This window comes from Eleutherodactylus coqui, chromosome 4 (assembly GCF_035609145.1).
Source record: "Eleutherodactylus coqui strain aEleCoq1 chromosome 4, aEleCoq1.hap1, whole genome shotgun sequence".
In the NCBI taxonomy this organism is placed as follows: domain Eukaryota; kingdom Metazoa; phylum Chordata; class Amphibia; order Anura; family Eleutherodactylidae; genus Eleutherodactylus; species Eleutherodactylus coqui.
Genome location: NC_089840.1, coordinates 273,706,979 through 273,724,944, shown reverse-complemented (window position 1 = coordinate 273,724,944; position 17,966 = coordinate 273,706,979). Strand labels below are relative to the sequence as shown.

Sequence of the window (17,966 nt, the reverse complement as noted above, 5' to 3'; positions counted from 1 at the left end):
CAGACCAGTGACTAGCGGCCACAGCTGTTTGTGACAGCTGTATATTTTCCTGGGAGGCTGAAGCCATGACCATGACAGGATAGGGGACTGTGGGAGACAAGGCTTGTTGGATACCATTCATTTATCCCCAGGTGTCTCTTTACCCCTATTTAGTCGCCTTTGTAACTGAATCAACAGGTTATAATCCACCGGGGGTGTCGTCTGAGGGGGTACCTGTACCGCCCCAACCCCTGAAGGATCAAGTCTGGGCTTCTGTGTGGCTGTCTTCATAGCCTGATCAGCTGGGTGATTTACTATTGCCTCAGGTGCCATCCATGGAGTGGCCTTTTGTTGCAATTTTAGGCCCCTCTCTCGGGCAGCAAGAGGGCTTCCATCAGTGCTGGTACACCTTTACTGTTTCTAATTTATTTACTGTTTATTTACTCAAGAATAACCTCACTCTCCAGATGTTTCCGTAGTCATAAGCAATGCCATAGGCATAGTGGGAGTCTGGTTAGGTTAGAAGAGGTTCGGCTTTGTAAGGAGAGAACAATACAACTTGTGTAGAGCCTGCCTTCTTGACCATACCTTAATCCATCCACAAAGAGTGCAGAATCAGGGTTATCTAATGACTGCTCAACATGACTGAATCCCCTGTCTCTTGGGCCATTAGCCAGTACATAGTCATGTCTACCAATCTGAAAGAAAAAAACTAGGTGATTATTCCCGCTTTCCCCCCTTTCTCCAGAGGCAGCAAGGTAGATGGACTTAGGGCGCTGTAATGCTGGCAAGTTGAGAGGCATGAGCAGGGTGCACTGTAGGTAAAAGTGAAGCACAATTTTAGCCAAAATCTATTACAGTGTTCTGAATACAGTGTTCTAAACTTATTTATTTATTCCTCTGCTGCTAGGTATGTACCTGAGAAAAAAAGGGCTAATGGCAGGTACTCAGTCCAAGGTTTGCTGTTTCCTCCATTGCCTTTTGTATCTTAAATTTCGGAGTACCGTTCATCCTTTCTAATTTCCTACTACTCCGCGGATGGTAGGGTGTGTGAAAGGCCTGGGATACACCCAGAGCGGACATGATGTGTTGCATTATTTCACCTGTAAAGTGTGTACCTTTGTTTGACTCAATCACCTCCGGTGCCCCGTATCTGCAGATTACCTAATTTATGCGCTTCTGTGAGGTTACCTGCTTCTTTACCTTGGTAACAGGGCAAGTCTCCAACCTGAAAAGACATCAACAACAACAAGCACATATTCATACTTCCCAACAAGTGGGAGCTGAATGTAGTCAATTTGCAATCCCTGAAAAGGGTAGAGTGGCCCCGGCAAGTGTTATGTGGCAAATTTTACTTCTGCCCTGTTGCTTGCGGCATAGATCATGCAAGATTGGACAAATGATACATCAGAACCCACGAACCACCAGTCCTTGTTCAAGAGCCGACATCATTGCTGCTTTGATAGGTGTGTCTTTCCGTGTATCAGCCGGGCCATCATGGGGTACAGGGACCGTGGTAGGCAAGTTCTGTTGACTGTTCGCCATACGCTGTCCCGTTCTGTTGTTCCCATTTTTAGTCCATTTTTCCTTTTCTTCTTTGCTGGCTTGTAACTGTAAAGTCCTTAGCTTATCAAAGTCCAAAGTTTTGTCAATGTCCAAAATTTAGTCAATGTCCAAGGTTTTTGTCAATGTCTTCTTTTCTTCCATGGCTTGAGGGCCGCTGCCTTTGCTGTGTGGTATGTGAGGGTGTTGCCTCTTGCCTCTCCGGTGTAGGAATTGGTGTGAGGTCTCCACTTTGTCAGGTAGAAGTAGGGCCTCCATGAGACTCTGCACCGCTGCACCATTCTTAATTGGCTGTCCTGCTGAGGTAAGAAACTAACTGGCCTTCCATCTTGGGCCATAATCATGAGCTATGCCAAATGCATACCGGGAATCAGCGTAAATGTTTACCGTCTTACCTTCTGCCACCCTACACGCCTCAGTGAGGGCCTTCAGTTCCGCTTCTTGTGCTGAGACATGTGGAGGCATTCTGCTTTTAGGACATCTTGTTGTGTGACCACTGCATATCCGGTGTAGAGTCGCCAATCTTCACCCTGGTACCATCATTTTTTGGTTGGGCTCACCAGTTCCGCTAGGATTGTCCCGTGCGTCCACGTCCTTCAAAGTCCGGTCCCTCGGGATCCAAATCGACCATGGCCCCGTTGGGCGCCAACTGTCGTGGATTTATTTTTGTTGTCCACGGCGTAATCAATAGGAATGTTTGCACCCTTCCAGATTTATGTTCAGAGTTTGTGTGCACAATGGAAGAGATCACACGGAGACAAGACTGTCACTGTAGAAAGTCTTCCTGACTCTGTTTATTAGTAGGCGTAAAGCATCTTTTATAGCATTAGTGGCTAATTGCCCTTTATGGGCAGCAGGAAACGATACGTGGTTGGAAATTAAAGCATGGGATTGAGTGGTCCAAATATGGTCTTTTTGCATCCGGTCGTGCGTGAGTTGCTGTCGTCATGGACGTCCGACATCACGTGTTTTCAGATGAAGAGCCAGCGCCATCTTTCTGAGTTCGGTGGAGGGGGTAGGGGCAGGAATGAGCAATGTGTCGTCAAATGACGCCTGAGGGTTATGTGCGGGTAAAAAGTGCACCCTTAGGTTATGAGTGTGTGTTTCTATCAAGCTGCATATTCTGATAATGGTTAGCAGTATGCGATGTGCCTGCACATTCCGTTCTATTGCCTCAGATAGTGAAATAGACATTTCACCTTGCATGGACATAAGGAGACATATACATACATATCCTCCACAGTTGCAGTGCTTGAGGGGGTTCAAAGAATGGCAACTAAATTAATACATGGAATGACGGGACTGGAATACCCAGAGAGGCTATCAAAATTGGGATTATTCACCCTGAAAAAAAGGTGATTAAGGGGCGACCAAATAACTCTGTATAAATACATGAGGGGACAACACAAGGATCTCTCCCAGGATCTGTTTATACCCAGGACTGCGACGGTAACAAGAGGGCATCCGCTATGTTTAGAGGAAAGCAGGTTTCATCACCAACGTAGAAGGGGGTCCTTTACTGTAAGAGCAGTGAGACAGCGGAACTCTCTGCCTGAGGACGTGGTGATGGCAAAATCCATAGAGGAGTTTAAGAGGGAACTAGATGTCTTTCTAGAGCGCTATGATATTACAGGACATAGGCATTAGGTGTCCAGCGGGGCTGATGGAATTTTATTCCTCCAAATGAGCTAATTGGCTCGTTTTCTTTTTTTTACCTTCCTCTGGACCAACAAGAGGAGTTAATCTAGATGGACATTGTCTTCATTCAGTCTAACATATTATGTTACTATGTCTCGCACACGCTCGGCTCTACTCCTCTGTCTCACACGCACTTAGCTCTGCTCCTCCCTCTCACACACGCTCGGCTCCTCCCTCTAACACACGCTCGGTCTGCTCCTCCCTGTCACATATGCTCGGCTCCTCCCTCTAACACACGCTCGGTCTGCTCCTCCCTGTCACATATGCTCGGTCCACTTCTCCGTCACACACGCTCGGCTCTGCTCCTCCGTTTCACACACGCTCGGTCCGCTCCTCCGTCTCACACACGCTCGGCTCTGCTCCATCCACTCTCTGAATACATCCTCACACAGCAGAGTCCTGCATCCACTGAGCGGAGAGACCTGGTCATGTGACCCCTTGTCTCCTCCCACACACTGATCACATGACGGTGACATCATCACAGGTCCTGTAAGCACAGAACAACCCCGCGGCTCCTGTCCGGCTGCAGGTGGAGGTATGTGGGGTCTCCAGCACTGGGGGGGGGCAGGGATCATTAACCCCTTCAGCACCCTCCAGTTTTGGGCATTCATTGTAAGACCAGTATTTTGTTCTTTCGCTCTTCTGCTTCCTGGTATAATCGGTATAATCGCCTCCTGTGTTTTCTATCCTCGCCGCTCCCCATACTACAAGCTGCTGTTCTCCCGGATTCTTCCTCTCACTGTCAGTAATATTAGTTTGTGAGTCCATCACACATGTTTGTGCCTTGTGAAGCCGCCCCGCGCCCCTCAGGGGATCTGGTGGGAGATTAGAACGGACCGATCCTTTATTGGGACGGATCTTCATGATGTCCGCTAGGATGCGCCCCGTAAATGTACTGAGATAACTAAATAGCGTGAGAGAGGGGGCGCTCTTACACTTAGGCCGCTCTCTCACACACGGGCGACAGCGATACGGTTAAGCCCCTCCCCTATAATAAGCCCCTGTTGAACTGCCTGAAAAAAGCAATACATTACCCAGCAGGCGCGGTCTGGGTCCTCTCGCTGCTCTCCAGAGCTCCGCCGGGCGTCCCGCAGTCCTCGTTCGCCCCGCATCACTTCCTGGTTGTGGGCTTGAAAAATCCTGCTTTCAGGAAGCAATGGCTCTGATTGGTTTATCCAGCGTTACTCAGCCAATTAATGCAGCGCTTGATAACCCAATGCGAGGGCTATGATTGGTTTATCCAGCTCTGCATTGATTGGCTGAGCAGAGTTTGAGGAACCAATCAAGTAGTGAAGGCAGAATTCTAAATCAGCTGAGCCGCGGCATTCTTTCGCCAATTCATAAATCCGCCTCCACAATGATTCGATAAACAAGGAGGCTCCATAGGAAAACATGAACTACAAAACATCACAAATCACAGCAGTATAGAGGGTTTTTTTCTTGCAACTTGGCATCAGAGAAAACACCCCTAATGTGCCGGAACCCGAAGGGACGCAGGGGCTCCACATACATGCGATTTGTAGCATCGCAAGAAAATCCTGCGATTTTTATTTATTTTTGTGTTGTCCATGGGAGAGGGTCTTAAGATTTGTAAAAGGTGTAAGTGTTACCACAGCGCCAAACTCGTTGTCATTGTCTAATTCCCCCATTATTCTTGTACATTCATCTTCGTTATTATTTTCTGTGATATTGTATCTTGGCTTCTTCATCGCATGACATTAATTGAAAAATACATTTTTGGACACATATTGTTACTATATCCTATTGGGTAGGTTACTTCCTCTGAGCTGTCATTCCTGACATCTTATTGGCTAGAAATCTAATGGTCCCACCCTCTCTCTATATAAACGCTGTCAGTGCAGTGTTGTCTTCACTATAGCCTACCTGAGCTCCCTTGATAAAGCCTGTGTGGCAAAACATGTCGGTAGGGTTCGTGTTGGATGTCAGGAGGGCACGTGTTAGATGTCAGGAGGGCACGTGTTAGATGTCAGGAGGGCATGCGTTAGATGTTTTTTAGATTAGGAATGGCTCAATTATGCATTAAATGATTCTAGATAGCTAGGCGTTGTGGCCGTCCTTTGTGGTCGGACAGAGAACTCTCTCACATCTCTAGCCTCTGTCACCACTGTGATACATAATCATTCACCTGTGTGGGTGGAGTCTGGGGTCACATGACCAGGGGATGATCAGTGTGTACAGGACTCTGTTGCGCTGACTGTGATCCCTGTTGTATGGGATGAGCTGTGTGTGATGTACATGTAGCTAAGGTGACCAGATCTTCCCAGGGTCAAAGCAGGACAATGCATTCCACAGCATTTCTGCATCCAAAAAATAGTCAAAATACATACCAGCTAATTGCATACTATGCGGCACTCCCCCTCACCTCCTCTGATGCCTTCCCACTGTCAGCACTCCCCGGCTTCCGGATCTAAGCACAGGATTTTTGGGGACTTATGAAAAAAAGCCATAAAAGGCATCATGCATTTTTGTGCTGTTTTTTGGTTACACATTCTTCACACTTGTTTTGTTTTTTCGTACAGAAGCCAATGTGGGAAAAAGAAACACTGCACGGATCCAAATAAGGTAGAAAATGAGGAAAAAATGCTTTAAAAACTGTATATTTTTGTGTATTTCATAACTCCTAGTTTACCTGAAACTCACATCTGGCCGCTGCAGGGGTGAAGAACATAACAAAACACACAGAATGTTGCTTAGAATACTATGGGGATGCATGAAAGTGTTTAAAAGAAAAACTATCTTTGTTGCCCCTAGCAACCAATCACAGCTCAGCTCACTACATATTCTGCTATTGAAGAGTGAAAGCTGTGCTCTGATTGGTTGCTGTGGGCAACAAGGGCATTTCTGATTTTTAGACAATTTCATACATCTATTCCTACGTCTGAAAACACCTGAAGACTGTTGGCGTTTGTATCTTGGACTTGCCTTTCTTGTTGAAGCACCAAGATGATTCAGATTTCCTATTAACTCTTGTGATTCCAGCTTAGAGGAATTGGGAAGTCGCTATCTGAGCTCCAGATTTACTGCTATATAGTAACATCACCTTTGTGGCCCCTGATTTGCTGCAGCCGTCATGTGAAGATGCGATATGCCTTGATTTCCATATACAAGATGTTGTGTTCTCTCTTTTTACGAGAGAACACAACATCTACACTTTATTACCTCCTTGCCGGTTTCCACTTATTATGTCCAGTAATTGTCTTATTCCAGGGGATTTTCTATGATGTTACATTGTCTCGTCTTCTCTCCATTCAGGATCCTCAGCTGATATCTTCTATATCAGATAATATTCCTGATTGACCCGACAAGGATGGATAGGAACCGGGACAAGATGGCGGAGAGTATATTCACCCTCACCCTAGAGATACTCTTCCGGCTTACAGGAGAGGTGAGAGATTCTGGGGATGACGTCACGTTCCATCATTCTTATCTATGTCAGTCTCTGGTCACATCTACGGCAGAGGATTTACTGCCGATTCATCATAAATGCCGGGAAAATAATAGAGCCGGTTGTTCTGGTAGAATGACGGAAACCCAACAGATCTACTATAAGGCAATTTGAGGTTGTTGGGGGTCATTATTGTCTGTCATCTAACAGAACCAAAACTCTGATCATTTTGTTCTTCTGCTCCTGTGACTGAGTAGAACAACGGAGATGATGAACACAGATGTGAGGAGAATCTTACTAATTGTTGGCCATAACTGGAGACATGAAGGACTCTGGGAATGTCTGCATTGATATTTATGGATGTATCTCCCCATAAACAGGATTACATGGTCGTGAAGAAGACTTCTAGTGATGGCTGTCAGGCCCCGGTGTCTGATGGATGGGGAAGACCCCTGAGCACAATCACAGGGCCTCCACCTCACCCCCTGATACTGGAGGAGATCAATGAGCAGAAGATCCTAGAACTCACCAACAAGATGATTGAGCTGCTGACTGGAGAGGTGACGCTGCTGGGAATGCTGGGACATTATACAGTAACGATATGGCGGTATAATGTGCCTGGGTGATGACGGTATCATTCTGTTGTCAGGTTCCTATAAGGTGTCAGGACATCACTGTCTATTTCTCCATGGAGGAGTGGGAGTATTTAGAAGGACACAAGGATCTGTACAAGGACGTCATGATGGAGGACCACCAGCCCCCCTCATCACCAGGTAATAGACAGGACTAAATACACACGGCCTTTATTATTTGTATGTAGAGAATGAATTCAGTGGCTCTCTGTGTTTTCTGCAGGTAGATCCAGTAAGAGAACAGCAACGGAGAGATGTCCCCATCCTCTTCTTCCACAGGATGATCAGGTAGATAGAGAGAAGGTCTCATGAAATCTCTCCTCTGGTCTGTAGGACAGCTGGGAAGGTCTTGTATTCAGGCTTATTACATTGGATCACAGGGAAAAAAAATTGTCTGCTACTTGTGGTATTTCAAGTGTCCAATACTAAACTGAGTGCGTGGACTCCAAATCTGTAGTGGGATTCTGCCTAGGACGTCGGGTTCTGAAGTTATACATGGTGTTATTGGCTACTCATACTGATTTTATGCTAGTTATGCAACCACTGTATTTGATTAAATCAAAATACTAACAACCACCTGTCTGTTAGTGATGTGTAACTGAGGAACTGTGTGTGTTACATGTGATGATGCCACTGTCATGTGATCAGTCACCGGGGCTCACATGGCGGTGACATCATCACAGGTCCTTCAGGTGAACTACATACCCCACAAACCCCTGCTGCTTCAGTTGCTATGGATATAGCAGTACTTAGTCTGGCAGTTTATAGCTGGTTGTGAGACAGCTGCACACCTGTGTGGAGACTCCAATAAATAACACATCACAAATGTCCCCATACATAGCTGGCGGTACATATTGAACAACAACATTGAAGCTCAGTCCTTCACCGCTATCTTTACATCTCCTGAACATGATGCCATCACCAGTGCTAATGCCGCTGGCACCAACAAGCAAACATGTCTCCTCAGTGATGACTTTTACAATATTTATTTCACAGCTGGTGAAACTGGAGGAAGATCCAATCCCTATTGATGCTACCGAGACACGTGTGAGGGGGGATCAGCCGTGTAAGGAGGAGATTCCTACAGATGACCCCCCAGGTGAGACTACATGTAGAGAAGAGTCTGTGTTGTCGGGGTTTTCAACTGTATATTCCCTTATTCAGCGAAAGACAATGTTAATTTTTTTGAAAGGAACATAATGAAAAAAATGTTTAAAGGGGTTGTCCCGAGGCAAAAGTGACATTTTTTTTTCTGCCCAGTCCCCCTTCTAAATCAAACATTACAATGTACACGTGTAAAGAAGGTTTAAAGAAGGTTTCTACTCACCATTCTAGCGTTTCAGCAACTTATAAAACTTCTTCCAAAGATGGCCGCCGGTCCTTTCCCAGGGATGCACCGCGGTTTTCTCCCATGGTGCACCGCGGGTCTTCTCCCATGGTGCACCGTGGGCTCTGTGAGGTCCATTGCCGATTCCAGCCTCCTGATTGGCTGGAATCGGCACACGTGACGGGGCGGAGCTACGCGATGACGCGTAGAAGGGGGCAGGGCCAGAACACCGCTCGTGCCCGGACCGACCAGAAGGGAGAAGACCCTTCTGCGCAAGCGCGTTTCATCGGGCGATTAGACGCTGAAATTAGACGGCACCATGGCGACGGGACGCCAGCAACGGATTGGGTAAGTAAATAACTTCTGTATGGCTCATATTTAATGCACGATGTATATTACAAAATGCATTAATATGGCCATACAGAAGTGTATAGACCCACTTGCTTTCGCGAGACAACCCCTTTAAGGGAACATTTCGATCACATGAAATGTAAAACTATCAGTCCCGCACATGAAGACTCCAGATAGCAGGTTTTTTTAATCCATATTAAAAACCAGTTACAAACAGGAAAAAGAATGCCCACCCTACAACACGTTTTAGACCAATGCTCAGTCTTTAGTCATAGCGAATATGATTCTTTCCTGAACAACCATTTATGACAATGAAATCACCCGACATTATACAATCACAGATCCGTGTGTGCTGGTATCCAGTACTTCCGGGTTGTTGTTGTTGTTGTTCTATGATGGCTCACGGCTGCTGCTCCTACAGTACCTCTGTTACAACTGATCTCAAGTCTGCTGTACTTGTGCTTTTTCCTGATCTTCTGTCCCTGCTCACATCCTCGGTTGTTTCTGCTTGGTATGTTCTGGTTACGACCTTGACAGGGTTCCATCCTTGTCGGGACGATTACTTCGTTCTGTTAGGCAGCGACTTCATTACCCCTCAACATCTTAGGGTTAGCTCAGTTCCAGTCTCTGCCTCGTACCAAGCTTCGTGCCGAAGAATGAGCACCCGGTCCCTGGGTTGGCAGTCAGTCCTGCTCAGTTGTTTCCCTGCTCAGAGGAACAACACAGTGGTTCCACACCCGAATACGTAACAGTAAGACTACTACAAACATATCAAAAAGTCGTGTGCATACTGATACAATTAACCCCTTGAGTGGCAGGTTTCTTACCCCCCTGTCGTGCCCATCAGGGCAGGTTTTTTAAATGGGACAATCATTTAATTTCAACTAATTTTGCAGTCGCGTTCCAAGAGCCATAACTTTTTCATTTTTCCATTGACACGGCCATGTGAGGGCTTGTTTTTTGCTGGAGAAGTTGTACTCTTTGATGGCATCATTTTTGGGTATATATAATGTATTGCATAACTTTTGTGAAAAAATTTGTAGGGAGATTAGGGAAAAAAAGTAATACAAGTTAAATCACCCTCCTTTTGCCATATCTATAATAAAAAAATCTAAATCATAAAAGAAAAATATATATTTGGTATCGCCGCGTCCGTAAATGTCTGATGTATCAAAATAGTGCATTATTTACCCCCCACGGTGAACGTAATCCGAAAAAAAAATAAAGAACGCCAGAAATGCACTTTTTCAATCACCCTGTCTCCCAGAAAAAATGCAATAAAAAGCGATCAAAAAGTTGTATGTATTCCAAAATGGTACCAACGTTAACTACAGGACGTCCTGCAAAAAATGAGCCCTTGCTCAAGTCCGTCGATGGAAAAATAAAGGAGTTATGATTTTTTAAACGGGGGAGGAAAAAACGAAATGGGGAAAGAAGGAAAAAAGGGACCGTTTCATTAAGGGGTTAAATAATGCACTAACTTCCTTCTCTGGGTCATTACGATGCAGGGATACCACATATGTAAATTTATTTTTCATTTTTCACAAAGTAAAGGGAGACAAGTGTTTTTAATTTTATTTATTTTTAAATAATTTTTACCTTTTTTTTTTTTTACTTTTTTTTACTTTTCTTTTATTCATTTTTGTCCCTTTAGTGGACTTCCCAAGAGACCCATCAGGACTCCCTGATCACATTCTGTGGGGGGGGAGGGAGGTCCGATGGTGACAGCCCTTTACATGCTGCAGTGACAGCCCTTTACATGCTGCAGTCACATAGACTGCAGCATGTAAAGGGTTAACAGCAGAGATTGGAGGTTTTCTCTGATCTCTGCTGTAAGAGCTAGTACCTAGCTGTCCTCTGGCAGCCAAGCACGAGCTCTCCCTGTCACAGAGACCATCGGCTTGCTTCTGACAAGCCGATGGTCTCTATGGCAACCTATAAACAAAGCAGGAGACTTAGAAGCAGAAGGTTGCCGGCATATCGGCAATATCTTCTGCTTCTGTTGTTCATAGCCCTTGCTTTGTTCTCTGTGGGACTGTGCAGGCAGAGCACACTGTCACAGCTTGTGGCATTGTGCTCTGCAGCTCCCATAGTGATACATAGCCCGGAAATCTTCCGGGCTTTATCACTATCGGCAGTGGAGCACGTCCCGGAAAATTTCCGGGCGTGCCACTCAAGGGGTTAATAATGCAACATTATTTCCTTTCTAAGGTTTAACCCTATAGGCACCGTGTTGACAGATGGAAGATCCAATGTGCCTCACATAATCCTACAAATGTTCCAATATTCTACTTTTCTATTTTCTACATGTACATCCCACATAGGATAACTTACAGATATCACATGTGATCATACAGACCACAAATCAGATATTACTATATGTGTATTCTTTAATTTGAAAATTGTTATTTAATGTATCCAAAAATATTTGGCTGAACCCCAGCTGTGGGGTTAATAGGCATTGCTCCTCTATTTAATCTGAGTTGTGGCACTTCCTGTTTGCCTGAGAATTGTTGTGTGTTAGGCTCTGACACTCAGCTTTTCTAAGTTGCCTACTTCTGTGTGCTCAGTCTGCTCTATGTTTTGTAGGTCTTCTTCAGCCTCATTATGTAGGCTCCTTGTATATATTTACATGCGTATGTTTTTGTTTTTTTTGTCAATTCCCATTCCTGTCTTATGGTTTGCGTCTGTCCAAGGCCAGTCCCTCAAGGATAGTTAGACCCTAGGTTCCAGTGCAGGGCTGTCCTTATGAGGGTGATCACCTTGCTTGTAGGTAGGGGTCTACCCATTCCCTTTGCAGCCAAGGGTCAGACTCTCACCTCTCATTGCCTGGTAACGGACCCTCTTATTAACATAGTAACATCAGCCTAACATACTATGTCCATCTAGTTCAGCCTGTTGCCACCCCCCTTGTTGATCCAGAGAGAGGCAAAAAAAATCTCATTTGTCATAAGTCTTTTTAAAAATGGTTGTCCACGGGAGATAGGCATATACTATGAGTAAGGACGAAGTGTTGGTCTGAAATGCGTCATAGAGTATGCAGTCTTTCTGCAGTTTGGGACTGTCTGGTGTTTAATATTGAGTAACTCTTTTGAGACTTGGGGGCATTGATGCGCTTGTGTGCAGGACACATTCTGCAGTTCCAGTACTCCCACTTTCAAAAAACCATAACTTTTTTATTTTTTGGGTGACCTATCTATACCAGGTGCCGTATAATGTATTATTAGACTTTTAAAAATCTGTAAGTGGGGCAGAGTGGGAAAAGACCAAAGCTACACATCTTTGGTGTGTGTGGGGGGGATTATTTCTACGGTTTTCTTGATGCAGTAAAAAATAACATATCTTTTATCTGTGGGTCAGTAAGAGTACAGTAATACCAAATTTATACAATTCCTTTTTCTCGTATATGTAGCAATACTTAATAATTAAATACCTTTTTTGAAAAAAGAATGTCTTTCTAGCGCTATAAAACAAAACAAAAAAAGGTTTGGTACGGTGTTAGCCAGTAGAATAAAGTGTGATTGTTCTCAGTGAGAGAAACCAAGTCATCTTGTACATATTATACCTTTTAATGGCTAAGAAAAATACATGATGTTACAGCAAGCTTTTAGGTGGTGCTTATCGACCCTTCATCAGGCTGAAACCGAAAGCTTGCTGTAACATCATGTATTTTTGTTAGTCATTACAAGGTATCATATCTACAAGATTACTTGGTTTCTCTCACTGAGAACAATCACACTTTGCTCTACTGGCTAACACGGTACCAAACCTTTTTTTTTTCCGTTTTGAAAAAGGATGTAAATCTGTTTATAAGCCCTCCATAACGCGTTGCACTTCTCTGTGATTCCTGTACTGTTTGTTCTTTGTCCATGGAATGAAAACTGAAGGTGTTCCTACTCTCCCAAGAAACCTGAATAATATATGATACTTTCTTCTTAAAGCTCCTGTGCTCTGTAACCTTACTAGCTGTATGAGCCGTGGATACGATCAGCAGCTGAGAGCTCCAGCTGTATGTACTAAATTACTGTCACCGCACGGGAGGAAATTAACATGTAAATATTCAGTTTTAATGGAGAAATGAAAAATACAAAAGTAACCTTATTAGCTAAAATAATGGGTCTGTTAGGATGGTTGTCAGTAGATTTGGTGCTCCAAAAACTATTGTGGCTCGTGTAAATGGGAAAACCTGTTATTGTTTGAAATGTAATACATGCCTTAGAATTTGTATGAACATTTTATATACAAATGTCATAAACTATCAGTATAATTGTAATGTTATATTCAAAAATATTAAAATCTGCTTTATCCTTAGCAGATGACGACACCAGGAGCTCAGAGGGACATCTGATAACAGTTTGTAAAGTGGAAGATCCTGATATCATACAAGATACATATGAGGAACCTGCTATTATCCCAAATATACGCTCAGCCCTTCACAGCAAAGATCTGTACTCTGCTCCTTCTAAACTGGTTCCATCTTCTGATTCATTACGGAATGTTAAACAAAATAACATTTACACAACACATGTTGAAAATCAAAGCGTTCACACGGGGGAGAAGCCATATTCATGTTCTGAGTGTGGGAAATGTTTTAGCAAAAAATCAAATCTAGTGTCACATCAGAACATGCACACAGGGGAGAAACCTTATTCATGTTCTGAATGTGGGAAATCTTACACATATCGATCTGGTCTTTGTCAACATAAGAAAATTCACACAAGAGAAATGATATTTTCATGTTCGGAATGTGGGAAACGTTTTAACTATAAACTAGATCTTCTTGCACATCAGAAAAGTCACACAGAGGAGAAGTCCTATTCATGTGCTGATTGTGGGAAATGTTTTAAGAAGAAATCATATGTAGCTGTACATCAGAGAATTCACACAGGGGAGAAGCCTTATTCATGTTCTGAATGTGGGAAATCTTTCACATATCGATCTGATTTTCTTCAACATAAGAAAATTCATACAAGAGAGATGATATTTTCATGTTCGGAATGTGGGGAACGTTTTAACTATAAACTAGATCTTCTTGCACATAAGCAAAGGGAAATGTCTTAAGCGGAAATTATATTTTGCTGTACATCAGAGAATTCACACAGGAGAAAAAGCCTTATTCATGTTCCAAATGTGGGAAATCTTTCACACATCAAAGTGCTTTTATTCAACATGAGAAACTCCACACAGGGTAGAAGCCATATTTATGTCCAGAATGTGGGAAATGTTTTAGCCTGAAAAGAAATCTTGCTGCACATCAAAAAACTCACACAGGGAAGAAGCCATTTTAATGTTCAGAATGTGGGAAATGTTTTAGGCTGAAATCATATCTTGCTGTACATCAGAGAATTCACACAGGGGAAAAGCCATTTTCATGTTCAGAATGTGGGAAATGTTTTAATAATAAATCAAATCTTGCTGCACATCAGAAAATGCACACAGGGAAGAAACTATAAATGTCCTGAATGTGGGAAATGTTTACAGCTAAATCAAATCTTCTTAGATATCAGAGAAGTCACACAAGCCAGAAACCATTTTTATATCTTGAATGTTGGGAATATATTACTCAAATCCTGTTGACTATCAAAAAACAAACATAGGATAAACCATGTTAATGTTTTGAATTTCGCATGTGCTGCACTTACAAATCTTATCTGTTAACCCCTTAGTGTCCAATCCTGTTTGCGCATTAATGACCAGACCAAATTTTGGAAAATCTGACGTGTTTTGAAGTTAGCAAATACAGCACTCTGTCAAATCTCATCTTGTTAATTAAATAACTTATTGGGGAAGAACTCATTTTCTTTCACTGATTAATAGTACAAAAAAAAAAAGATGATCAAGAAATATATGCAACTGCCAAATAATGTCTGTTATCTGAAAATCCTCAAGAACCCAGAAAACACATCTATATACCAATCATGTGTAAAGAATATTTCACATTAATGTATATAATTATAATAATAAATAATAATCTTTATTTGTATAGCGCCAACTTATTCCGCAGCGCTTTATTATTAATTATGTCTCAAAATGTGTAACCAATAACTAATAAATGTGTAAAACCTTACAGTCTTGTGTTTCTTACATGGTAAATTATCTCTTCAGACCTCTGGTGATGAGAGGGAGCCAGTAGGTGTTATGTGTAAAAATAGTGAGCAGAGAACTACACCGAGGATCCCGGACTTTGTGGGACTAGTTGGGACACTTTCTGGTTTTTCAGAAAGATAATTTCATTGGAGATCATCAAATCAAACCTATTACAGCGCTGAGACCGACTACAGAGTCTCCTCTCCATCCATCCCATCACTGTAGTTATGTGTATCACAATATACAGATATGATGTTTCCACTTCTCCCGTCAGGAGGAGCCATCAGTAATAACCCAGGGGCAGCTGGTGCTGAAGGGTGACCACCTTACAAAAAAAATTAACTTAGTCCAGAAGGTACAAATTCTGGGATGGGACCATTTTAGGAACATATATTCAGTGCCCATCTTCTGTTATCAATGACATTGTGATGTAGGAACTCCACCGAGGTTAAAAGGTCTTAAAAGTGTGAATAAACTGATCGAGTTCATCCTTCAATAAGACACCATGGCACACTACCTTGCAGTTACAATCTGGAGCAGATAAAGAGGGTCCGGTGTTCCTCCATTGGTAGCCAATCCAGAGATACTTTACTGCTGCAAAGGCTGTAATTAGAAAACTTATCTTTTCACTAGAGGATTCTTCTCACTCTTCACACCATGTTATAGTCACCTCATTTCCTCTCAGAACCTTGGTTTTTGGAGTCCTGCATCTTCTGCTGTGGTGTTACTTGCTTGCATTACTTTCTGAGTGTGATTCCCTGTTGTTGGTGTTAACAGCAACATGTTCGGTGTCTGTGTAGGTGACCAGACACTTGGTAAATATAAGAGTCATGAGCAGCATAGATGGTGCAAATCAATATGCATGAAAAGTGGCAGAGGCAGCTTCAGGTGCGGTGTCTCAGCATAGCGGGCAATCACATACTGCAGTGTCACATGGGCCCCATATATATGGCGCAACTTTACACTGCACTTGCATAGCATTCCAAGCGCAGAGGCAGAGCTCTCTGTCATCGCAAGATCCAGCTTCACCTAGTTCAGGGCCGCTGCAGTTACTGTGCATGCACTGGAACTTAACCTATTGCGGAACATCGTGCGTCACCCCAATATCCATGGAAATCTCAGGAGCTGATCAGTGACATCTATACACTACCGTAGTAACTGCGCATGCACAGGAACTCAACATATCGCGGGACTTCGCGCGTCACTCTGGTGCCCATGGAAACCTCAGAGGCTAATCCATGACATCTAAAAACCAACCCGGCTATCGGAATACATGTGAAAAACCACTTAGCGCACATCCTCCCATCACACTCCCACTACGGCTGGTGTAGCGGAAAGTGGCTGCAGTAATACTCAAAAAGGACTGAATCTGTGCGTAAAACAACAGATATGTCATGTCTATGAATCTCTTATCCAAACTGTCCTCCTGTGATGTTTACACATGTCGAGCTAGCTTGTAGCATACATAGCAAAGAGCAAGTCAGCACACGGACGCCACTCCATAATGGGCCATAGACTGTTCATACAAACAGATCTCACTAATATAGTCACAAACACAAATAATTCATCAAAATATAATATCACATGGAAGATGGCGAAACTCCACAAATTGCTATTATGCATGTACTACATGGGCCACATCCAAACTTGTCAACTCATTTGGGCGAAAACTGGATCCAACAGGGCCACTTCTCCGCTGGATCTGTAATTCCAAATACCAAACTTAAATCTGCACCGAGCTCCAACACCGCATTCACCTCCTCCAGTGTACCTGTGGCTGGAAGGACCCAGAACAAATTAAATCAATAGTAAAAACAAGTATCGACAGATGTTGTAGACAGAACAAAAGTCAAACAAAAGGTAATGGATTATATTCAATGTTAAGGCCCTTAGGTTGTAGCTAGAGATGAGTGAGTATACTCGCTAAAGGCAATTCGGGTGCCAGAAGGTTCGGGTGCCGGCGCGGGGGGGGGGGGGGTGGTGAGTTGTGGCGGTGAGCAGGGGGGGGGGAGAGGGAGAGAGAGATCTCCCCTCCATTCCGCCCTACTCTCCCCCGCAGCTCCCTACCCGCTGCCGGCACCCGAACCTTCAGTCTCGAGCGGGGGAGATACTCGCTAAAGGCAATGCTCGCTCGAGCAATTGCCTTTAGTGAGTATACTCACTAATCTATAGTTGTAGTGCATCCAGTTCAAATATCCATTTATGTTCTAGATATTTAATCTATTCACTCTGTCACCTCCTCTAATATTCAAGGGCACATGGTCTATAATCCGATATTGTAGTTGGCTCACACAATGTTGTTTCTCTAGGAAGTGCTTGGCTACTGGTAAGTCAGTCCTATTCATACAAATGATACTTTTGTGCTTGGTGATCCGACTACTAACCTTCATCGTCGTCTCACCAATGTACAAGAGACCACATGGACAAGAAATTACGTACACAACAAAGGAGGAGATACATGTAAATCTCTCCCTGATACGGTGAAGGAATCTCCCTTAAAGGGGTTGTCCCGCAAAAGCAAGTGGGGTTAAACACTTCTGTATGGCCATATTAATGCACTTTGTAATATACATCGTGCATTAAATATTGGCCATACAGAAGTTATATACTTACCCCCTCCGGTGTTGGCGTCCCCGTCTCCATGGCACCGACCAAAGCCTTCTTCTGCCTCGATTAGACGCGCTTGCGCAGTCTGCCTCTTGAAGGGGCCACTCCGGCGTGCTCGCGCCGCACAGGTCTTCTGCGCATGCGCAGACCAGCTGTACATCTCCTCTACAAAGGCCATGAACATATTTGCATATGTTGGGGCTATGTTCGATCCCATCGCCGTGCCTCGGCATTGCCTACACAACATATCACCATATAGTTGTTATGTAGAATCATCTCTATAAGTGTTATATCAAAATGTATGTTCCTATTGGAG

At 43.6% G+C, this 17,966-nt stretch overlaps 1 protein-coding gene across 2 annotated transcripts in view; it reads left to right on the top strand.

Moving 5' to 3' along the window:
- The window catches only part of LOC136624417 (oocyte zinc finger protein XlCOF8.4-like), a 56,349-nt gene extending 41,326 nt beyond the window's left edge, over positions 1-15,023 (top strand). Inside the window, exons 2-8 of one of the 2 annotated variants that reach the window (XM_066598393.1) lie at positions 5,781-5,823; positions 6,514-6,646; positions 7,027-7,206; positions 7,296-7,419; positions 7,502-7,566; positions 8,275-8,377; positions 13,272-15,023. In XM_066598393.1, the coding sequence (XP_066454490.1) occupies positions 6,569-6,646; positions 7,027-7,206; positions 7,296-7,419; positions 7,502-7,566; positions 8,275-8,377; positions 13,272-14,017 (1,296 nt within the window). In that variant the 5' untranslated portion in view covers positions 5,781-5,823; positions 6,514-6,568 and the 3' untranslated portion in view covers positions 14,018-15,023. Of the gene's footprint in view, positions 1-5,780; positions 5,824-6,513; positions 6,647-7,026; positions 7,207-7,295; positions 7,420-7,501; positions 7,567-8,274; positions 8,378-13,268 lie in introns of both variants that reach the window. The other variant, XM_066598392.1, reaches the window with a different exon arrangement.
- Positions 15,024-17,966: the final 2,943 nt, after the last annotated feature.